Consider the following 24,909-nt stretch of genomic DNA (forward strand, 5'->3'; position numbering starts at 1 on the left):
GCTGTGTGATGACACTCAGTATAAACTGTTCCATTACCTTAACAGGTACTGAGGTCAGGCTGACTGGTCTGTAATTACTGTTATAAATACACTCGAGAGAGTGTTAAAGTTTAATCAAAGGAAAGTTTTATTAATTATAGCAAGCTAGCAATAAGCAAAAGTTTTACAGTGCTGGACGGCCGGGAAGCGCTCCCGCTTCTCCGTTGCCGTGCTTCCGTTTTCCATGTGTCCTCCTTTAATCGGTCCGGCTCTCCGATGACGTGTCCTTTCTCGGGTATTTCTGCGCCTGCGTCTCTAGCTGTTAGGGACCTTCTTCTACTTTATCTTCCTTAACCTTTCTTCACTGTTCTCTTTAAAGGCTTAGCTCAGTAACTTTCTGGAATTCAAGGAATCTTAGCAAGGCCATAATAATTATACAAGCGTCAGTAACAACCAAACCTTCAATATAATCTTGATTTTACAGAACATAGCATTACAGAGTATCATATCTGCATGTTTAGTCGAACAAAAGGGCCTCTGTTTATCACAATTACTATGATACTGCTTCCCACCCTTTTTGTGAATGGGTGTCACATTGGCCAGCTTCCAGTCATCTGGAACCTCCCCAGTGAGCCAGGACTGCTGGTAAATGATGGAGAGTGGCTCCACAAGCTCACCTGCCAGCTCCCTCATCACCCTGGGATGGATCCCATCCGGGCCCATAGATTTATGAACATCCAAGCACCTCAGCTGTTCTCTGACTGCCTCCCCTTGGATAACAGGGGGACCATTCTTCTCCCTGACACCATCAACCAACCCAGGAGGACAGTTGTCCTGAAGGCAAGTTATTTTCCCACTAAAAACTGAGGCAAAGAAGGCTTTGAGCACTTCCACCTTCTCCTCATCTGCAGTTACTAAGTTCCCTCCCACATCTAATAAAGAACAAAGGTTGGTCTTACCCTTCCTTTTACCATTAGTATATTTATAAAAACACTTTTTTATTATCCTGTACACAAGTTGCCATTTTAAGTTCAAACTGAGCTTTGACCTCTCTAATTTTTCTCCTACATGCGCTAGCAGCCTCCTTAAATACTTCCTGAGAGACCTGACCCTCTGTAGTAGTTTAGATTCATCAAATTCGTTTCCTGGCCAATGCACCAAATAATGTGGTAGTTTTAAAGCACTAGCTAAAAATCACCAGAAAACTTACTCACCTCTTGCTCTGAGATATGGATAGGAGAAGGGAAAAATGGGCTTAAAATTTAAAAGGAATAAAGAAAGTTTATTAACAAAACTACAAGAATAGCAAAGCAGAATAAAACTTCCAGAAACCCTTCTTCCCCATCACCCAACCATTCCCTTGTCCAACTGACAACATAGAGACAAAATCTGGTGGTTAAAACAGTGCCAACTATACAAGTCTTTTCATCAGTCTTTGTAGAGAAAAGAAGTTTCCTTTTGTCATTCCATGGAGAGTTTTCCACAGGAAAACAGTTTTCTCATGGCTTTTCATTCCCCTGATGCCAGCTGTCTGGAAAACTCAGCCATCATGCCCTCCTACCATTTCACACCACTCTGAGGTGTGTTCATGGGCCATGAACTCAAGGGGTGTCATTTTAAGAATGAGTTTTTCAAAGGCAAAGGTTCTCTTTATCTGTCTCTGTGATCATCTCTGGGAACAAAGGTTTTCTCTTTTTTTTCCTGAGGGCCAAGGGTCTTCATCAGCTCTCACTTTCTTTCTCTGTTCCAGCATTTCATGGAATCACAACTGCTCCACCATCTGCTCAGCTTCATCAATGGATTACCTTTGCTCAATCTACACTTTGAAATACTTCATTTCTCCCAAAATACTCTTTCATGAATTAAAGGCATTTTTCAGGACATTATTGTCCACCTCCATGTCCTTAACAAAAGAATATTTCAGCTTATTAAAGCATCTCCTCATTTTCTTCCCATCTGAGGCTTGATTCTTTCTTTCACTAACTTTGATGGTTTCTGTTGTCTCTCTACATGTGAATCACTCTCCCTTTCTTCCCTCTGGAAAAAGGATTATTTCTGCAGGTCTCATCTGGGTAGTAAAAGGGTTAAAATCTGGCTCAAGCCACAGCAGGTATTCATGGTGTTGGATGTCAGCTCGGCAGTGCCTAGGGCCAAGGCCCCCCTGGGAAAATCTTCAGCCACCCTGCTGGAACAGGACTCGGAGGTTTCCCCGGAGGGCCGGGCTGCAGCAGAGCCCAGCCCCAGCCTGGGGCCAGGGGAAGTCCTGCAGGCTCCATCCCCTGCCCTGGGAGTCACAGGAGGCCAAGCTCAGCCCTTGCCGGGCCACACAGGCCTGGGGTGGAACAGGAGCCAGCTGGAGTTCTGTTACCTTTCAAAGCTGGAAACCAAGAGAGCCATTAGTTCCCGGGTTTGGGTTTAGAAGGCAGTATTCACAAAAGTGATCTTACTTTTTAGTGGTCCAAAACTGTTGTCAATTCTCAGAAATGGAAGGCTATTGGCCAGGTCTCAGGCAGAGAAAAACTCCCAGCAGTCTCTCTCAAAGGCATGGTTTCCATGTTTTCTTTTTTTTTTTTTTTTTCCCCTTTCCTTAAATGCCAAACTATCACACCCTCCTGCCAAAGATGATACATCCTCTTTTTATTCCTAAGTTCCCCCAAAACCTCCTTGCCCATCCAGGCTGGACATTTGCCTCCTTGACTTGTCTTTCAGCACACAGGGACAGTGTGTTCCTGTGCCGTCAAGATCTCTGTTTTGAAGCACACCTACCATTCCTGAACTTGTTTTCAAGGGCTGCTTCCCAAGGAACTCTGAATAAGTCTCCTAAACAGGCCAAAGTCTGTCCTCCGGAAGTACAGTGTAACAGTTTTATTGGTCTTCCTCCTGATTTCACCAAACTTTGAGAACTCTATCATTTCATGGTCACTATGCCCCAAGCAGCCTTCAGCCACAACATCTGCCACCAGCCCATCTCTATTTGCAAATAGATCTAACATAGTCCCTCCCCTTGTGGGCTTACCCACCAGCTGTGACAAAAAGTTATTCTCCATACAGTCTAAAAATTTCCTGGACTGCCTCTTCTCTGCTGTATTAAGTTCCCAGCAGAACTCTGGCAGGTTGAAGTTACCTACAAAAACAAGGGCTGATTATCCTGAAACATCATCTAGCTGCTTATAGAATAAATTGTCCACCTCTTCTTCCTAGTTGGGTGGACTCCCAGTAGGATGTCAGCGTTGTCTGCCTTCCCCTTAATTCTTACCCACAGGCATTCGTTGTTAGTTTCAATAACCATAGCATCAAAAGCCTCCCTAATATAAAGGAGCACCCCTCCACCTCTTCTCCCTTTCCTGTCTCTCCTGAAGAGCTTGTAGCCATTCAGTGCAGTGTTCCAACTATGTGAGTCATCCCATCACCACATTACCATGATGGCAACTACATCACAGCTCTGCTGTTGCACCATGGCCTCCAGCTCTTCCTGTTTGTTACCCATGCTGCGTTTATTGGTGTACATGCACCTCAGGTGGGCTGCTGATTTCACCTCTAACTCAGGCTTACCACCCTTGGGCCTCCTTCTAGTCAGCCCAGGTATACCCCGTTCCCCTTTCAAACCTAGTTTAAAGCCCTCCCAGCGAGGTCTGCCAGTTCATGACCTAAAAACCTTCTGCCCTTAACTGAGAGATGGAGCCCATCTGGTTCTAGCAGGGCAGGTGCCATAAAACTTGCCCCATGATCAAAGAACCCAAAATTTTGCCTCTGACACTGACCCTTGAGCCACTTGTTAAAGATGCGAATTTTCCTATTCCTTTCACTCTTTTTCTCAGTCACCAAGGGACTGAGCAGAACACTACCTGTGTCTCTGTCCTATCAACCACTTGACCCAATGCCCTAAAGTCCCTTTTAATTGCCCTGACCCTCCTCCCTTCAATCTCATCACGGCCAGCCTGAAGTATCAGCAGTGGGTAATAATCACAGGGCTGAATCAGCCCAGGAAGTCTCTCAGTGATATTCTGTACCCAGAGCCCCGGAAGGCAACAGACCTCCCTGTGGGATGGATCCAGTCAACGTATGTTCCCCTCAGAAGGGAGTCACCCACTATGATGACCATTGTTTTCTTCTTGATGTTAGAGGCGGTGATCTGTCTTACATATGAATCATAACTGGGAGGCCCACTGGGCAGATAATTTTAGATTTCTTCTAAATCATCTGTCAGGCTCTCTAGATCCAGGGCCTCATACCTACTCTGACGTGGCACCTGGCTAGGGGATGGGGTTTGGGAGGAATTTTTATTATTGCCTCCCCTTCATCTACCAGGTGCCTTTCTATTGCCTGACAGTGTGAGGCATTGGAGTCCTCTGACTTTTGGTGGGCCTCCCTTAAAGATGGAAGGGCTGAACTCCACCAATCTATTTCCCTTTCACTTTCCCTGATACTCTTTTGTCTTTCAACTTCCTCCCTAAGCTCAGCCAGTGAAAGGAGGCCGTTCACCTGTTCACACCGCAGGCAGGTTTCCTCTGCAACACCCCCTGACACTACTGATAAACTCAAACACTCTGGGCAGAAATGGGTCTGTACAGACACATCCTTGAAGGGTTCAATTTGGTTACCTACACTTGTACTAACCACAGTTTTTGTCCAGGTTAAAGTCATCACTAACCAAAACCCCAAAGCCAACCAGCCAAGAGAAACACCACAAACAACACACAGCAAGAAAACCTGCAGCCCTGCCTGCGCGAACTGCCGCGCAACCTGTCATGGCCACACCCCCAGAGACATGCCACACCCCCAGAGATGTGTCACTCCCCCAGAGACGTGCCACGCCCCTGTTTGTCCGCTCCTGTTCCCCGCGCTCCAGGTTGCTATGCTCCCCAGAGGCCTCTTATAATCAGCCACTCAACAACAAAGGAAGTCCCACCCCATTCCTGCATGATTCACATGACTATTTAGTGTCATGTTAAGATAACCTCGAGATACTCTCTCAAAAATCCCTATTTTCAGTTCCTGGAAGATTTTTCAAATAAGCTTTTATTAGCATGAACACATTTATTTTGTTTTGTTTAGTTTTTCTTCCAGCTTTTTGAGACATTTAGGATACTTTGTAGTCTATGAAAGGATAATAACAAATACATGTTTTTGAGACAGTTTCTGATTGTGCTTAAATAATGAAGAACCACTTTCCTACCATGCCTCAGCATCATCTCAGCTAAGTGAGGAGGATGTTTAGAATTCAGTCAGTTTTCTGTATTAAGATTTCTAGTTGGATCATCATAATTTCCACACTCAGTCAATATTCCTTAATGGAAACAGAACCACTTTTTCCATCTGTTCACATTTTAGGGATGGTTTATGGCTAAGATTCAGATGTAAATGCTGTTTACACAGGGACAGATAACTGCTTGCACATCTCAAGTGGTGGTGCATACATAATGCATGGACCATGATTTTTTCCTAGCAGTAAGTGACAAAATATTCTGAAGTCTTACAGGATATTTATTTATCAGTCTGATTCAACTCAGGAGTGGTAAAACTGCAGACCTTTCTTGCCACAACGTACAAAATGTATAAATTCCAAAAACGTCTGTCAAGGGAAAGAGACAGAAAAACCTACATTCAGGAAAACCTGGACAACTGGTAGAATTCCAATACAGAGATTTTCAAGGCTAAACTGAGTCTTTTGCTCCCTCTCTACCGTGACCTAAAGGAATAGTGTAGTTGTCTTCACACAGTAACAAAGTGTGAAGACATAAAGTGATAAAATTAATGAAAAATGCTTTTTAAAATGAAACAAATTTCACAGAAATGTGGCTACAGAAGCAAGTTTATAAATAAAGCATTATCAGGTGATTAATAGGTGTTTCAAAAACTTTTTGAGAAGAATTGCTCCTAATGCTAGTAAGTCATTAATTTTCATCTGGTTATGATCCAATGGACGTATATAAAACCTTTTACAACTAAGATTATTATTGTGTTATTTATATAAAAACCTTAATAGATGCTTATCAAAGTTGTTAGTTATTATTTTGTAATAAATCATCCAGTAAATACAAATAAGTTTAATCAGGATGATTAGGCAGTATGAAGTAGATTCTATGCAAATCCAATCTGCAATTCTCTTGATTTGGTGTTTTCCTCAAAGAATCTCTCTAAAGGTGACTTTTGTCTCAAACTTTACTAGTGTGAACTGTTTTCAGGTAAAGACAAAATTCTAGTCTTGGAACTGTAACCAGGAATATCTATTTCACTGTTCTCTCCCCTTTGTCTTTTATAATGAAGCAGATTTCATTTGAAAGTCTGTGCTGATTGCAGCTATTGAAGCAGAGCACAGAAAGTGAAGCAATCATCTGATACACCAATTTCACACTATTAAGGGATTTAAAATCATCATCAACACTCCGGTAGTTCAGCAAAAGATCAGGGAGCAAATGGCAATGAGATTTTTCTGCATTTTTTTAGGTGCTACTCTGAATATGAAAACAATTTTGTTGCAGACTACCAGCAAATCCAGTTTTACAATGGAGCTCTCTGTGGACTGAAGTCCCAAGGGGAGGTGGGTGAGCAGGGAACGGTCCCCTCAGGGCTCAGACAATTATGATTCTGTTAAAAGTGAAAAGAAACCCACTAATCTTGAAGTATCAGAAATGCAGATAGTAGTGGCAAGATTAATTATCCAAGTAGGGTTTTGCATCTTTTCACCCAGACAGCTAGTAAATCCCTGAGTGAGGGAAGGTGCCCATCCACCATCAGCAGGTGGATAACCACGGCTGAAGGGCATTTGCCAGGCTTTCTTCTGTAGGCACAAAGAAACCACTGACAAGGTGTAAGACACCTGTGCTGGGAAAAATCACCACAATCCTCTGTGCAATTTTGTTTTTAGAGAAAGGACATTACCTGAATCTGTTTCTGTCTAAACAACAGACTTCATTAAAAAAAACCTCATCCTTTATTTTTCCAGTTAATGCAATAATGACTTTTCCAAAGAAGAAACAAGATAGAGTCTCTGAAATTCAGTTCTTCATATTCAAACTCTCAGACAGCACCAATAGTAAAACTCTAATAGAGAAACTATCAAGGTCTTGTATAGTCTTAATAGCATTATAGACATTAGTAATTGTGGATTACAGGCAGCAAATAACGCATTTGTAAAGAATTAGCTTTAACACAAGTCCAAACTACTGTGGAAGTGTGTTTGAAACCTGAAAAACGTGTGCTCTCTGAAAACATCAACACGAATACAAAACAATTTATTTGCTTTGTTCCTCAATCTGCAGGCAGACAGACAAAGATTTTTTTTTTTCAGAGCATTATATATTTCTATGTGTGAAATACCAAGAAAAAGCAGTCTCTGTATTTCTAGGGCTACTCAGTTTGCTGTTGAAAGAACAACATGAGGAATACCATAAACACAGTCCCATAGCCAGATTACTGTAGAAATTCACCTATGGCATAGGTGGATGGCTGGCACTCTCTTAGATACACATTAGGGGATTTGTGGAGCCAATACACACACCCATATGCATGCATACACACACACTCACCACCTTTGCTTCTTCTAAACTACTTGTGTTTGGAAATTCTCAGATTTCAGGTCATGGGTATTATTTTCCCTTTCTAACTATTGATATTGTGATTATTTTTTAGGCAAAATTTTATTTTTTTTAATTATTTGCAATTTCACATTCAAATCTCAGCAGATTCTATTTATTTCTTTATTCATCTGAGTACACCAAATTTCATGTACTTCATGAAATCCTAGAATAATTTAGCTTCCTAAATTCCTAAGGATCCCAAAAGGAACCTTGTTATCATCAGCTCAAATTCCCACCGATTGCAGCAGGGCCAAATTCCAAGTTTTTCTAGGGCTTTGCCATGAGTTCTAAATGTCTCTATGGATGGAAATTCCATATTTATCAGTTTGTGAAATGAATGGTTTTATTCAAACCAGGTCCTGTTTCTACTATTTTATTCACATGCATTTAACTGGGTTTTAAGGTGCAATATAGAAGACAAGTGTTTTATGTTACCCAAGATATGCTCTTAAATTCCTGTGTTGTGTGTTCTACTTGATACTGCTTCCCCTTTTACTACATGTCTTTAAAGTTAGAGGAAGTTAGAGGAATATGCTCCTGTTGACAAGGTAATCAAAACTTGAACTTCTCTACCTCTGTATTGTGCTATTTAGTTTTGAATTGGTGTCTTGGTTTGAATTGGTGTCTACTAAGGAAGGCAGGAGCCTCCCTTGGAATGGAAAATGTAAACCCCCTCCCTCTGAATTACTATAATTTTGAAATTAAGGGGCTCTCAGGCAAAGATATGACAATAGGAATAACAGTTCTTTACTACTATGTATAAATTAAAAAAAAAAAAAAAACCACAAAAAAAATCAAAAAAACCCCAAAAACAAAACAAAAACTCCACTAAAACTTAAAAATAAAATTTAAATAAAATGCAGTAATACAAAAACTACTGACAGAGTCAGAATACAACCTGACATCCTGTTGGTCAGGGTGTTGGTAGCAGTCTGATTAAATGGTGTCTACAGTCCTGTTGGAGTTACAGATGTGGTTCTGTTGAAGCAATGATCCTGTAGAAGAGTGTAGCTTACCTCTGAAAGTCCGGTGGTGGTGTAGATGGGTCCTGTCTTCCTCTGGGAATCCAGTGGAGAAAGGCTGCCTGTGGTGTTCCAAGTCTCAGATTATATCCAGGTAGGAATGCTTGGCTTGTCTCCCTGGGTGGAGCATCTCACAATGGGATGATGCAATTTTATCAGTCAGGCTGTGACACTCAATGGCTCATTAACAGAAGAGATCCCCCTAGAGGGAGGATGGGTCATGGAAGAGATAAAGAACACTGCCACACCTGGTTTTAACAGATAATAAAGTAATAGAATACATACTTCTGATTATGTCTTGTGTTGCAGCCTAAGGCAATTTGCTATGCCAATGGGAAGGTATTAATGATGTAGGCAATTCATAATAAAAGTTCTCACTAAAAACTAAACAATAACCAATAAATTTAAAATAAGGTCATTACATTTTCTCTTTTACTTTTATATATATATATATATATACATATATTTATATATATAAAACATTCCAAACTCTGAAATGGTGATGTGTGTTTTAGTTTATCTGGGAGGGGAGCAGGGGGTTGGGTTTTTTTGGATTTTTGTTTTTGTCTGTGTATATCAGGTTTTTGGGTAAAACTACTAAACTTCATTTTTTGGCCTTAAGCAGGACATTTTGGTGGACATCATATGAACAGACATTCTTTCAGAAGACTTCAACATTTTATTGAATCATAAAATTATAAACTGGTTTGTGTTGGAAGGGACCTTAAAGCTCATCTCATTGTAAACCCCTGCCATGGGCAGGAACACCTTCCACTAGACCAGGTTGCTCAGAGCCCCATCCAACCTGACAATGAACTCTTCCAGGGATGGGGCATCCACAGCTTCTCTAGGAAACTTGTGCCAGGGCCTCACTGCACTCATAGGGAAGAAGTTCTGCATAGATTTCCCCTGGGATTTCAGAAACACCATTGTGCAAAAATATATTCTTTCCTATTATAAAACAAAGCAATTACTATCTCTTATTATTGAAATTGAGAGGAAATCTAATAGATAATAAGAATTCTCATTAATTAGCTCTTAGGTTGCAGATTTCGTATTTACTGCTTATTTTATACTGAAACATGTAATTATGTACCCCACTGATTACTAAAACAGTTCCCCAGTCTACCAATACTTCACCATTAAACCAGCAAGACTTTCCAATAGATTCCTGAGAGATATAAACCCTATATAATTAAATAATTTTCTTAATTACTTTAATAATTAAGGAGAATATATCTGTATAATTTGTAAATCAGAAATAAATTACAAATAGTTTGGTAAGCTAAGTCAGCACTCAAGATTACTTTCAGAGTCTTCAAGGCAGAATTCATTAATTTCTACTGCAAGTTGCAAAAGCAGAAGGAAAATCAGCCTGTCCCAGGGAGAAAATACATCTTGAGACATTTAGCTCCTTGGCATATCTGTCAAATTTGACTCTTTATGACATGAATTGTGATCACATTCAGTTCAACAATAACAGTTACTATTCTTGAGGAGTGTTTATGCCTTTCTGGAATACTATGTATGTACTCCACAAATCTAGAAGTACCTGAAGACTCAGAGGTTTTTGTATCTCATAAATGATGGCCATTCAGAAAACATTTCTGTGTTGTGAATTGAGCTTTAGGATATGGTTCTTCATTTATCAGACTCTTAGGGAGTCAGTTTAAGAGCAGCAAGATCATGGATGAAAAACCCCTATAAAGCTAGAACCCAAAAATATATTGTTACTTTATACCCAACTTTTTTATGATGTCATATTTATTGTCAAATTGACTAAAATTAAAGTTTTCATTGAAGAAACTGTCTGTTTTCAGCAGGCAATAATTGGTAATATTTTCAAAAAATGTGTGGATCATTCATCTTAGCAATTAATATACTGATGATCCTATTGATAAGCCTAACTCATTTTTTCAAAATAAGCAGAGTATTTAACTTGATTCAAAAATAGTTTTCTCAACTTAAAACCATCTTTGACATTTCAAGATGGCAGGAATTGCATATATATATCTATATAGATATATATATGTAAGATCTGATACAAATAATATGAATTAAAAGTTCTTAAATTTTTTAAAAGATTTTAATTCTTGAGATAAAATAGCATCATGGTATTTGCCAATAAAATTTTCAATGGCATGTTGTCAAAAAAATATGTGAAAGAATGCATGCAGTTTTGTAACCATTATAAGCTACATTTAAATGTGAGGACAAAGACTCCTTATCCAATTTATTTTGCGTATATATCTGCATGTAAGAGAGTTGTTCAGCCCTTAAATTCTGTCTCTATAGTAATTTTGGCCTCCGTCCAAATCTTTGCTGTTAAAGTTTCTTGTGGTTGAAAAGGTTGAACTGTAAATAAACGGTTGAACTGTAAATAAACTACATTACATGGATGGGTTAGAGAGACTGGCGAGTGAGAAGTGTAAAGGGAAAACTATGTTTAAATATTTCAGGTTTTTATACAGACCTGAAACATCAGGAGAATGAGATGTACTTTCCACATTTATAAGGTGAATAAAATGTCATGGGAAGTGAAGAGAATCCAGACAATTTACTGCACAGCATGAGTTCATAACTAAAAGCAGCTGAATGTTATGCAGATATAACCACTATCTGAGCTTGCTCTATTTTCTATTAAATTCTGTATTTGTAATTACATTTAGTCAATCAGTCAAAGCTCATTGCAGAATGTGATTTATGGTTTTCTCAAGACACATGTTGAGATGAAAAATGAGGGATGGGACCACCGTGCTATTTAAGATGATTTATTGCTCAAGTAAGCCAGATAAGAGATCAGTCTCAAGGCGTGAGATTTAGAGAAGAGCAGCAAGTCAGCCATAGCTCAAGGTAGTCACAGGTTTCTTCTTCACACAGCAATATATAACATTTTGGTCCAATAGACAGTTAACACAAAAGTTGTTTCTACTTATTAACCTATCACCTTTGCCTAATTTTGCCACACTGTGTCTGTCTCTTAGCCAACAAGCTGACAGGTCATGTACTCATGCACACACATCTATTACAGCTTCTAGATCTCTAGCCTACTCTATAAGTCACATTATTACAGCTCAAACCTCACACTATTTTACCTAATATAATTTCTTACTTACTCAAGGCATATTCTTACTTATAACTATAGGAACATAAGTTTATAATTTTTCTAACCAATGTTTGTGTACCTACATCATTGCATTAACCCAAGCTCTTTCCAAGGCTGCAGATTGAACCCTTCAGCATCTGTGGAATTTTTCATTCTTCCATTTCCCACAGACACAGACTTGAAAATCTGTAGGAATTGGAAAAATTTAAGATACTTTGATTGCAAGAGTATGTAGTAAATATTTTAATAAGAAATTCAATGGAGAATCAGTCATTCAAATACATTCACATGTATTTCACCTGGTCTATTTCCTATTTAGACCCTCAGGCTTTTCATAGCTGCATACTCTCAAGTAAATTTATGGTGAATAGCTTATCTGATGTAAAGGTCTTGCTGACGTGGCTTGTAAAGGTAAATCTTGATAAGCAAAGAGTGATGCAGTGCGGTATTGGGTGTGAATTACTGATAAAGGAGACACATGGTGCAGCTCCAAATTTTCCCTTTCAAGTGTGTATTGTATTCATCCACATTTATTGTACATTGCTTGTCTACTTAGGAAAAGATAAAGTACATTTATGGAATATTTATATGTATATAAACTTCTGCTGCACTTTGTAATACAAAACATAAAAGTGCTCCAGGATGACAGAGTATTCTTTAAGTATTTTCAAGGTCATTGAATGACAGAGTGGTTATGAATAGACATCTCTTTCAGTCACATACAAGAACGAGCAACAGAACAATAGCACAACCTGATCTGTATTACACTTCACAATATCTTTAAAATAATCTCTTTTTTATGACCTGTTTTCTGTCTTCCCATTTCTTTCTTCATTGTTATGAAATAAATTATAGTAAACAGGATTAGGATGGGGAAGAAAGTTATGAAGGTAAATTACCTTTGCGTGTAAGAAGAAGAAGAAGAACAGCTTTTGAAATCATAACTCATGTCAGACTTGAGTTCTTTCTGTTTACAGAGTAAGAAATGTTAGGAAAGACACATTTGGGATCAGGAAAATAGTCATTGTGGAAATAGCAGAAATCAGGAGCTGCTTTGTTTTTATTTCAGGTGGTAGTGGTTAGGTTTCTGCCAGCTCTTGAACTGGGTAATAGAGCAAGCAGACTTTCTTTTCCTCACACTTTGCATGCTCCAGAGTTGAAAAGTGCATGGCTTAGAGAAGTGAAAGAACTCTTGTACCAGAACCTGCTTCTTAGGTAGCTCCAAGACTGCAGCAACTTAAGTGAGAAAATAATACAGATTTTACATATTCTGTTTATTACTGTTAGGAAGCAGAATTAGAGTGAAATGGAAAATGTTGTCATTTTAAATAGCAGTCTTAATTGAGAGACAAGTCTTGCTAACATATATAAATTTACCTATGAAAAATTGTCTGCTTCTCTGAGTGTAGTAATTAAAACATTCATTCCCTGTGCTCTCAGGTATTCGTCTGGCTTACCATGAAGAATTTCTGAATTCTCAACATCTGTTTTGTTTCACTGTAAGAATACTGATATATCTGTAGTAATGGGCAGTTTAGGTCCATCTGTTTAAGGAAGGCCAGATCTAATTTGTATATAATAACACAGTACAGTTTTTTAACATCATAAAAAAACTAGTGAATTGCATTTTGTTACACGAAACATCTTAAATATGTTATAAAGCCTCATAGGAAAAAGAAATTTAAGCTCTGCAGAGCTTTGCTGACAACAGGAAGAAGGTACAGTTGCTAAATTCATTTTCTTAGACTGAAGACGTTTTGGCCACAACAACCCCTTGCAGTGTTGGGGCAGAGTGGTTGGAAAGCTGCTGAGAGGAAAAGGACCTGGGGGTGCTGGTCAGCAGTGGCTGAACACGAGCCCACGTGTGCCCAGGTGGCCAACGAGGCCGGTGGCACATGGCCTGTACCAGAGATAGGGTGGCAGAAGGACCAGGGCAGTGATTGTCCTATGTGGTGGGTGGACACTGGTGAGACCACACCTGGAGTCCTGTGTCCAGCTCTGGCCCCCTCACTGCCAGAAGGACATTGAGGGACTGGAGCACGTCCAGAGAAGGGGAAGGGTCTGGAGCACAAGTCCTGTGAGGAGCAGCTGAGGGAGCTGGATATGTTTGTTCTGGTGAAAAGGAGGCTCATGGATGAATTTATCCTTCTGTACAACTCCCTGAAGGGAAGCTGTTGCTGGGTGAGGGGCAGTCTCTTCTCCCAGGCAATTAGTGAGAAGACAAGGGGACACAGTCTTAAACTGCAGTAGGGGAAGTTCAGGCTGAACATGAGGAAGAATTGTTTTCATTGAAAAGTTTGTTAAACTTTGAAACAGACAACCCAGGGAGTGGTGGTGGTGGAGTCATCATCCCTGGAGTTGTTCAAGAAACAAATGGATGTTTTGGCAGCTAACAGAGTTGCAATCAGTCAGAGCTTGGACCCAACCTCAGAGGTCTTTTCCTACTGAAGTGATTCTCTGGGGGTGGTGGGGGGGAAGGGGGTGTGTGTTTTTTGTTGGTTGGTTGGTTTGGGATTTTTTTGGTTTTTGGGTTGTTTTTTTTTGTTTGGTTTGGTTTTTTTTTTGTTTTGGTTTTGGTTTTTTTTTTTTAGTTTTTTGTTTGTTTGTTTAACTTTTTTTTTCCTTTTTTTTAATAAAAAGAGACTATATTTGGCCCAATAATCTGTGACTAGTTCAGGATATGTTGCTAGTTTAGACCTGAGATTCACCCTGATCTTCAGATGACAAACTAGGTGGATTTACTACACCATAAACTAGTGTATACACATTCAACAGAACATATTTCAGGTGTGCCATGGGAACTAGTGTGGGCCTCATGTTTACAAGATACAGTTTCTGCCTGCTGTGAATTCAGGTGAAGTCTACCTCACCTTCTGCTCAGGATCTTTCAGTAACAAAGAATTCATGGGTACAGTTTTGAATGTAGGAGACCACTTTCAACTCCAACTTTGTGTTGAAAATATCAAATGGGATGGAAGTTACAACAGGAACTCCACTGCAGGAATGGCATAAAAGAAAAAGGGACAGGAAAAACTGACAGAAAAGTAATTCTTTCTGCCCTGCAAGGGAGAGTGAGAGATTCTAGTTTCTGCCACATATTAAATAGGCTGGGATATGATGCTGTTTGATTTATACAATTGAGGAATGAAGTGATATAGCTGTAGCAAGAGTAGAAGAAAGGAAGGTATATGTAAATAACTAACTCCTGCCTCCCTCCTCAAACTATACTTCTTTCTTCAATAATCCAGGTTAGATTCCAAATTTTGATATAAACCAGGGAATACACAGTAGCGTTGCCTACAAGCTAACAGTGAACATGTTTTTGTAGTGTCCTAATAAATTATATTATTTTGTTTTCTGGGTTGTCTCCCAATAACCATTCTTTTCAGCCTTGAAGGGTATTCAAAAAGAGAAAAAACAATAGTATAAATGACAATGTAAATTGTATTAATAAGGGCATTGATTGACCTTCTGTACTGAGATTACAATGGTTATCCCTTTACTACATTTTGTAATATTTTCTGTTCATTCAGTAAGGTGTTACTTACTGAGATGTCTTAATTCTGTTGCACCTCTTAATTCTGTGTTCTTAATTCTGTGTCTTTCTGTGTTCATATTGCTAATATAAGTTTGGTGTATTCAATGGCCTCAAATTTTTTCTTACAGGATAATTTTAAAACATGTCAACAGAAAGTAAGTTTGATTAATGAAAATGTTTAACTTAATCAGGTTTTATATCAAGCAGTAGAATTTGTACTACTAAAATTGCAGCAATTATAGTGACATAAATATTAAACAATGAACCCTGCTGAGAACATTAGTCATATGTTAGAAAGCACTTTGAAAAATACTTTCTTTTAACATCATGGGGGGAATATCTGGTAGAAGTCCAAATCCCCATTGATTTCACTGTATTCATTTATGGTTTCATTAAACTTTTTAGTATAGTCCTTTTCAAGTGTCTGGCTGCTCCTCCAAGCTAAATCTTTGCATTAAGAATTGTACAATAATTTTATAGCAGAGGGCAAAATGGAGTTCTAAGAACCCAGAAAGTGTTCCCCTTTAATTTATAGAATCATAAAATTTGGTTGGAAGGAATATCTGGTATTTATCTGGTCCAACTTCCTGCTTGAACCAAGACTACTGCCAGTCCTAGATCTTGTCAGGTGTGGTTTTCTCTAATTCAGTTTCAAGTCCCAGGGATGGAGATTATTTACCCTCTGGTCTTGTCATACCCTGTTTCAGTGCTTCATGTCTCTCCCAGTGTATCAATATTTCTAACACCTGGTCTGAACATGCAAAAAAAAAAAAAAAAGTGCAGTCACTTCTTCTAATGACTGTACCAAAGGTCACCAGTCTCCATGAGATCCAGAATTTGTATTGACTAAATTAATTCTTCAAAATGCTATGATAGGAAACTGCTAGTCATCATTGAACGTTGTTTAAATTATTTTCCAATAAGTTGTAACACTACAAAACACTGACAATCCTATGCACACACAGAAAAAAAAAAAATTATAAAAGTATTTCTTAAAAGCTTGTTCTAAAACACTTATTAAGTAAATAAAATTAAGGACTAATGAGTACTGAGAGGAGACCTGACACTTTAAAAGTTTGGTAATTCAAAGAGCAGTTTTTTAAAATGTATTTGAATTGTGTGATTTTGAAGCTCAGTATATATTTCCATTTTTACCTATTGCATTCTGTAAAGAATATTTTCATTAAGAATGTCTATGTTTAGTTTAACAAGATCTTCTTACAGAGAATATCAGTTGTTTCAAGAACTCTCTATCTTGAACTTTATATTTGTGGTACTTACGAAGTTTTTAATTGTCCATTCTTTCTTTCTTTCTTTCTCCTCTCCTTTTCCTCTTCCATTTCCTTCTCTCTTTTCCCTTTCCTATTCTTTGACTTCCATTCCCCTTTCGGTTAATATCTACAAGTGCCTTTTATGGAAGTTGACTGCAATTTTGAGGATTTGGTATTAAGCAGCTGGCTTGGTCACCATAAAGGTAGTCAAGGAAATATACAATAGGGATGCTACTTTTGGTTCAGTTTGTATAGCAATATCTCAAAATCCAGCCCAATAAAATTAAAAATTAAATACATGGAAGAAAGGAGCTTAACGTGATAATGGTTTTTTAATGTGTTGTATATCAGTATAAATAAAAATATTAAAGCCATTTTTCTCAAATGCATTTTTAATGTCAGCTACTGAAAAGTATTTTGTAAAGAAATTACTCATGTTAGTGAACATTAGATTATATTAGTTATACCTTATCTACTACACTGTATATCTTTATTCATGGGTTATTATTTGAATTCACTGTTAAACCGCTAATACTTTTATTCCAAAATAATTTAGTAATTATACATTATAGTGCAAAGAATGATGGAAATTCTGGGAACAGAATCTTTTTATCCAATTATTAAAATGGTTACATTTATTTCTGGTGTTTTAGATAAAATTAAATATTGTCTCCAATTTATGGCAATGATTTTACTGACAGTATGATTGGCTACCATTATCTTCTTTTCAGAGAATGTGCAACTTAAAATGTTTTCATTATTAAAGTTAATTTATTTGTGTTAGCTGAATTCTGACATTTATAGCCAGATGCTTGAATGAGTGTTTATTAAATTAATTGTTATTTAGGGAATGTAGACAGATGGAACTGAGACAGCCTGGCTGTTTTCTGCATATGAATTAACATTTTGGCTACTGTGTAGCAAAATCGGTTTTTTTATTTTTCCCCATGGCAATTTCTAACTTCATTCTGTCAATATTTCTGTGAGCTAACTGTGAGCCTCAGGTAGAAAAAAGAGGTTTTATACTCTTTCTCCTACTGTGCAAACACATGCAATAAACAAAATAGTTGTTGCTCATCCCAGGCAGACAGATTTTGGGCAAAGTTGCTCATATTCTGTGACATCTACAAGAATCTCAGACATTTGTACAGAACCTTATTACTTTAGTAACTTAAGTTGCTCACTGGTGTCTTCCCATTACTTTTTCCCCCACCTTTAAAAGAACATGAATCATCATCACAAACAGAAACCTGCTTAAGCTTCATAAAAATACTAATTTTTTTTTATTTTTTTTTTTTCCCTCTGAAAGTGATTCAGGTATTTCCAGGGGACTCAGTTTTTCCTTGAGAGTAGTAAAATAATGAGTAACAGGTGCAGCAGAGTGCTGTTAAATCAAAACACTCCACTTATTAGCATGCACAATAGTCAGGCTGCATTCATTCTCTGTAGTAATACAGATTCAGATTAAAGGGAGAGAAGTAAGGAAAAAAAACCAAACCATCCTCAAATCTGTAATGCTTCTTTGACAGAAAGTTCACTCTGCCACCACAATCTCAGATATATAGGTGTGAAGTTGTTATTTCAGCAACAATATGTCTCAGCTACTTTGTTTCAAAGTAAATTTATGTCTTTCTTCAGTTAGATCTGACATCCTCAAGGGATTGAATTTGGAATTGGAATAACATTGTTCTGTGCAGCAGATACCTCTCCAATGTGAGCAATGTAACAATGTGGTATTTCTGTTAATTAACCTCATATAAGATCCATTTTGGGATTAATGTAGAGGAACTGTACTGCTAGTTCCTCTAACCTTCCTTTCTTTGGTGATGGTTTATGTAATATATCACAATTCTTAGAAGGTTTCTGAGGCAGATTACTCCAGTGAAAAGACAATTTAATATGCCAGACATTTTTCCTCTCATTCTACTGTAATAAAGTAACATAAACAACCTACCCTGGACCAGAGAAGCAGCTGGGGAATTTTGTTTTGGTTTTACTGACTTGGATTTATGGTACAATTTATTTCACAGCAAATCTTGTGTTAGATGTTGCTTTCCCATGGTTCATTTTGACAGCAGTTAAAATTCTGCAACAATAAAAGGAACTTTTCTAGATGAAATGCTTGCAAGCTGTATTTTAAATAGTATGAAGTTCTGCATTTTTTTCTATCTAACATATTCTTGTGGGTTTTTTTCCTGTACTGTGTTAGTTTTTTAAAAATTTATTAGATTTGCTTGCAAATTACAAGAATCTGTATAATAAAAAGGACAGTATACTTAATGTTGCTTAAACATTAGGATTAACCTATTATCACATAAGAGGTTAAACTTATTTTTTTTATTCCGTAAGGTTTAATTATTTTCTGTTGTGTTTCTTTTTAATTTCTGGTTGACAGAATTAAAAAAAAAACCAAACAAACAAGCAACAATATTCATGGCATACCTCGTCAAAAATATTAATAATTTTGTATTAAAGCCTTAATATAATCCTAAACTAAAACCGATATACTTGGTAACATCTTGTGTCTTTATGTCCTTCAAGGGTGCCTGACTTAAAGCCTCACTTACTAATGGATAGCACTAAGTTCTGAGCTGTTGTGCATTATATTAATTAATTAATTTATTTATTTATTAATTTACTAACTTAAATTAGATAATTTATTTAATTTGGAAAGTTCACAAGAGACACTGTTCTGCTTTTCCCCATTGTTCTGCTTTTCCGTCTTTGGAGTATTCCTTACAAATCCACTCCTCGATCTAACCAGTCACTATGTGAATATCCCAGCAAAATCAATTACAAAATTGAATTCTCCAGCTAAAGCTCACAGATACTATGATTAGAAAGATAATGTCTACTGATATGACAGCTAAAAGAAACTGGAAAATCTCAAATGATATTCTGAATGAAAGGGATTTTACTTTCAGTATATCTGGAACTTGATATCTATCAAGAAATATGCCAATGGCATAATGTACACATATGGTATGCAGTGGACGGGTTCTTTTCACATTTATGCACTAAATGTGAAAGAAATCTAAATATCCATTGTGGCCAGGACTATTTTCCTGTAAGAATTTTTTTTTTGTATATGGAAAGAGAAATAAAGTGATTTTATACTTAAATAACAGATACACAAATTATTAAAAATTTTGTTTATGAAGTCTTTTCTTCCAATCTCAACTTCAAGCAACCAGTGAAATTTTAATTTCTCTTAGACTTCTCTTCAGTCCCACACTTTTGTTGTGTTCTGTGAGACAATTTTTTAATCTTAATTACTCCAAGTGTTAGTTTACAACTGGAGTATGTATTCTAATCCAGAATGGTTGTTTCTTTCTGTTTTTCAGAAGGCCATAGTTATAATTTTTCCTACATATATAATATATACACATCACACCATCACCGATACTGCGTGGGTCCAGTTTTTGAGGACATATAACACTAACAGATATATCTGGGTTAATTCCGCAAATGTAATTGCAAATGTCATTGTATCTAGATGCATAGTTCTGTGCAGGGGTTTCTAAAGTAACACTGATTCTTTAAATACTGCATATATAAGTAATTTTTTCCATATCTATAGGTCCCAGGAGTGTTTAGAAAATTGGATCCTTAGGTTTCACATTTGCATTTTCTTAAATGTAGACTCATAGTCATGCTTTTATGTTGTTTAAATTTTAAAAACATTTACAATAGCACTAATATTTCATATTCCTTAAGGTTTATTTTCAGTGAAATTATTCATCCTTGGAAAGTTATCATGGCTGAAAGGCAAGTCAAATACTGCTACTGCTTAGTTAAGTTTTGAATTCAATCTTAACAGAACTCAATGTTATATCTCCTAATTCTGTTCTTATTCTCATGATGATACATTATTTTTTCATGACATGATTATACTTTAGATTTCAATATTTTTAAATCTCATAAAACGATAAAGCTAAAATGTGCTGGAAGACATACAATTCTACTTCTCCATTTACAAGAAAACAGTTATGTTTCAATGGCAAATTCATGCAAAATTCTCATAACAGAGTGTGAAATGTAGAAATTACTGTTTTTCCAAATTCATTAAATCCCTTTGGCTTCACATTTAATGGGAACTCTGACAGACTGCTGTAGAAACTAAAGAAATAGAAATTCTAATAAATCTGGACTGAAAAGAATAACAAAGAGTATGGACAGAAACAATAATGCTTTCATTGAATATATAACTTGTAAAGAAGCCTAAAGCAATTAAAAAAAAATACTCCTTTATAATGAAAAAATTTGGCCCCCTAGGGACTGTGAAAGATACTACTGGCTCTTTTCTAACATACTGCCTTTCTACAGCCACTTGTAAAACGTTACAGCCCCTGCTTTCCTGGGCAAGACAAGTGCTGTTGTGCTCCTAGTCAAGTCCACCTAATTTCCATCCATTCCCCAGTAGGAATCTGGCATATGGAGAGCTCTTCACAGAGCTGGCAAACAGCAAGCAAGCAATTGCTGCAGAGACAATAAAAGGAATCTTTCTTCTAAAGGCAGGGTAATGCTCCAAGAGCTCTGCATGGATCCACATTTCCAAGTGCATACTCAATATTGCTCTTTAGTAAGCACAATATTATGATACTGTGGATAACATAATCCCAAAAAGGTTTCCAGAGTCCAACATTATTTTTCTTCTAGATAATTTTACTTCTAGATTTACTATTGGATTCTTAGTGGTTTTTTGCAAGCTTTACCACTGTTTTCTGCTTCAAATGGCATCTTTAGGTAGAATCATAAGGCTAGGTTTTGTGAATGACCACTGTCAGGAGTTCAGACTTGATTTCTGAAATCATGTCCTAAGTTCCTATCCCTTTGCTTCCCAAGTTTTTTTGGGGTTTTTTTGTTGGTTTTTTTTGTTGTTGTTGTTGTTGGTTTTTGTTTATAATTTACTTATCGTTATTACATTTAATTTAGGTATTTCCATATACCTCCTCTGAAATATGTGCAAACCTGCCTAATTCTCTCTCAGGTCCTCAGTAGATAACTTGGATCACTTGCTTTGACTATCATAGGCACCTTTCATTTTAGGTCTTGAACTCATTGTTGAACTGGCAGAGCAGAGCACCAGAAAGTCACTGTCAATGTGCATGTAGCTGCGTTTTGGAGTGTAGATCAATGACAGATGATACTGCTGTCCAAGAAAGAAAAATGGCAGGTTATGAACTGTATGAAGGTGTATGGAACACACATGATGTGCCAGCTGCCAGCAAGGAGGATGGAAAAATTCCATAAATTTTTTGCCAGATTCATGTCTCCTGTGTGTGATGGGTTGACCCTGTCTGGATACTACTTGACCACCACACCCACTCTATCCCTCACCTGTGAAATTGGACAGGGGAGAGAACATGTAAAGAAAGGCTCATGATTGAGATAAGGACAGGGAGAGGTTCCTGCATCAATTATCATCATGGGCAAAACAGACTCTGCTTGGGGAAATTATTGAATATATAATCAGCCAAAATCAAAGCAGGATAATGAGAAGTAAAACAAGTCTTCAAAACACCTTCCCACCACTTTTCCTTCCCAGCTTTACCCCACTCCCTCACAGGGAGACAGGGAATGGTGATAATGGTCCCAGAATTACAGAATCACTAGGTTGGAAGAGACCTTCAAGATCATTGAGTCCAACCCATGCCCTAACACCACTTCAACTAAACCATGGCACCAAGTGCCACACACAATCTTTTTTAAACACATCCAGGGATGGTGACTCTATCACCACCCCAGGCAGATAATTCCAGTACTTTATCAGTCTTCCAGTTAAAACCTTTTTCCTAACATCTAGCCTAAATTTCCCTTGGCACAGCTTGAGTCTGTGTCCTCTCATTCTGTCAGTTGCTTCCTGGAGAAAGAGACCAACCCCACCTGACTACAAACACCTTTCAGGGAGTTGTCGAGAGTGATAAGGTCTGAGTCTCCTTTTCTCCAGGCTAAACAACCCCAGCTCCCTCAGCTGTTCCTCACAGGGTTTGTGTTCCCAGCCCCTCACCAGCCTCGTTGCCTCCTCTGGACATGTTCAAGTGTCCCAACGTCCTTCCTAAACTGAGGGCCCAGAACTGGACACAGCACTCAAGGTGTGGCCTCACCAGTGCCGAGTACAGGGGAAGAATGACCTCCCTGCTCCTGCTGACCACACTATTCCTGATCCAGGCCATTGGCCTTCTTGGCCACCAGGGCACACTGCTGGCTCATGTCCAGCTGCTGTCACCAGAACCCCCAGAGCCCTTTCTGCCTGGGCACTGTCCAGCCACACCGTCCCCAGCCTGTAACATTGCAGGGGGTTATTGTGGACAAACTGCAGGACCCATCACTTGGACTTATTAAACTTCATCTTACTGGACTCTGCCCATCCATCCAACCATTCCAGGGATCTCTGCAGCGCCCTCCTACCTTCCAACAGATCAACACTCCCAGCTTAGTGTCATCTGCAAATTTACTAATGAAGGACTCAATACCCTCATCCATGTATATAAAAATACTGAACAGGGCTGGCCCCAGCACAGCCCCCTGAGGGACACCACTGGTGACTGTCACCAGCTGGATGCAGCACCGTTCACCACCACTCTCTGGGCCATCCAGCCAGTTCCTAACCCAGCACAGAGTGCTCCTGTCCAAGCTGAGGGCTGACAGCTTTTTCAGGAGTGTGCTGTGGGATACAGTATCAAGGGCCTTGCTGATGTCCAAATAGACATATCCACAGCCCTTCCTTCATCCACCAGGTGGGTCACCTGGTCAAAAAATGAGCTCATCACATGTTGTTCCTCAGGGAGTAGAGTCCTTCCCCTTCTCCAGTGCAGAGCCTGTCCCATGGGAGATACTTCTCCATGAACTACACCAAAGTGAGTCCATCCCATGGGAAACAATTCTCCATGAAGTTCTCCAGCATGGGTCACTCTTCACTAGTTCTTCAAGAATAGGCTACTTCAGCATGGATCCCCCACAGGGTCACTAGTCCTACCAGGAAACCTACTCTGGCATGGGCTCCTTGAATGGGTCTGCAGGTCCCTGCCAGGAGCCTGTTCCATCACAGGCTTCCCATGGGGTCAAAACCCGCTCTCAGCGTCCATCTGCTGTGCTGTGTGCCTCTTCCATGGGCTGCAGGTGGACCTCTGGATCCCCATGGTCTCCCGTGTCTGCCAGGCACTGCTGCATCTCCATGGGCTGCACCATGGGCTGCAGGAGAATCTTAGCTCTGGCTTCTGGAGCACCTCCTGCCCCTCCTTCTCCACTAATCTTGATGTCTGCAGGGCTGTTCCTCTCACATCCTCATCCCACTCTCCTCTGGCCACAAATACATCTGCACAATAACTTATTTCCTTCTTAAATATGTTATCACAGAAGGCTACTGTCCCTGATGGGCTCAGACTTAGCCAGCAGTGGGTCCATCCTGGAGCCATCTGGGAATGGCTCTGGACATGGGAGAAGCTTCTGGCATCTTCTTACAGAAGCCACCCTGTAGCAGCCTCACTACCAAAACCTGGGTGTGCAAAACCAATACACTATGCTCACAATCTGAACATAAAATATTGATCCCCATCACGGTCCTCAATTGTTGACTGTGGCTTCTGTAATACTGACTTCACTGTTCATTCAGAAGCATAACTTTCTCAGTCACAACAATGATTTTATGCAGATGGAAAAAGGGCTATTAGCACTCAACAAAAAAGCTGAGTTTAAAACTAATGTACTGTCAGAATATGAGACTCATTAATTTACAAGTGAAGAAAGCAAATTATGAAATTGTCTTACTTTCCTTTTGATAAATTTATTCGTCAAATTTTATACATTTTTTTTTTCTTTCCTTTAGCTATGGTTGTTCTGAGCAATTTGGAACCAAATACAACATATGAAATCAAAGTCGCTGCTGTAAATGGAAAAGGGCAAGGAGAGTACAGCAAAACTGAGATCTTTCAGACCTTACCTGTCCGTGAGTAATACTTGTGCTGTTAAATGAAAATTATTATTATTATTATTATTATTATAATATCTCTAGATTTGAATTACAATTCACTGTAGATAATGTTTCAGGTTTATAATCCACTCCCCAGTGTATTACATCAGTCTTTATATTGTTTCTCAGAAATCATGTTTTGTTATTCCACCCTTTCAAGAAGTATGAGTGAACTTAAATTGGAGAATTTATCCCATTATCTTAAATTTTTGAGATTCAGAAGAGTCTTTATTTGATATAATGGAGCAAAAACCATGAGAGATACTGGAATAAGGAATTTTTCTCATTAACACACAGGATATTAGCCACATCTAAGAGAAGTGAATCTGCCATTTCTGGAGACATTTCTTTACCAAACTATGGTGCTATTTTTCTGCAATTACCAAGCCTCAAACAGAAATCTTAAGCTATATAAGAAATTATGAGAATGAATTGTTTTAA

The 24,909-nt window shown here is 38.3% G+C and overlaps 1 protein-coding gene across 1 annotated transcript in view; it reads left to right on the forward strand.

Annotated features, from left to right (window-relative positions):
* NCAM2 (neural cell adhesion molecule 2) overlaps positions 1–24,909 on the forward strand; it is a 151,141-nt gene that overhangs the window by 84,622 nt on the left and 41,610 nt on the right. Inside the window, exon 13 of the mRNA XM_058848801.1 lies at positions 24,325–24,444. Coding sequence (XP_058704784.1) covers positions 24,325–24,444 — 120 coding nt within the window. The remainder of the gene's footprint in view (positions 1–24,324; positions 24,445–24,909) is intronic.

The sequence above is a fragment of the Poecile atricapillus genome, chromosome 1, assembly GCF_030490865.1.
Source record: "Poecile atricapillus isolate bPoeAtr1 chromosome 1, bPoeAtr1.hap1, whole genome shotgun sequence".
Classification (NCBI taxonomy): domain Eukaryota; kingdom Metazoa; phylum Chordata; class Aves; order Passeriformes; family Paridae; genus Poecile; species Poecile atricapillus.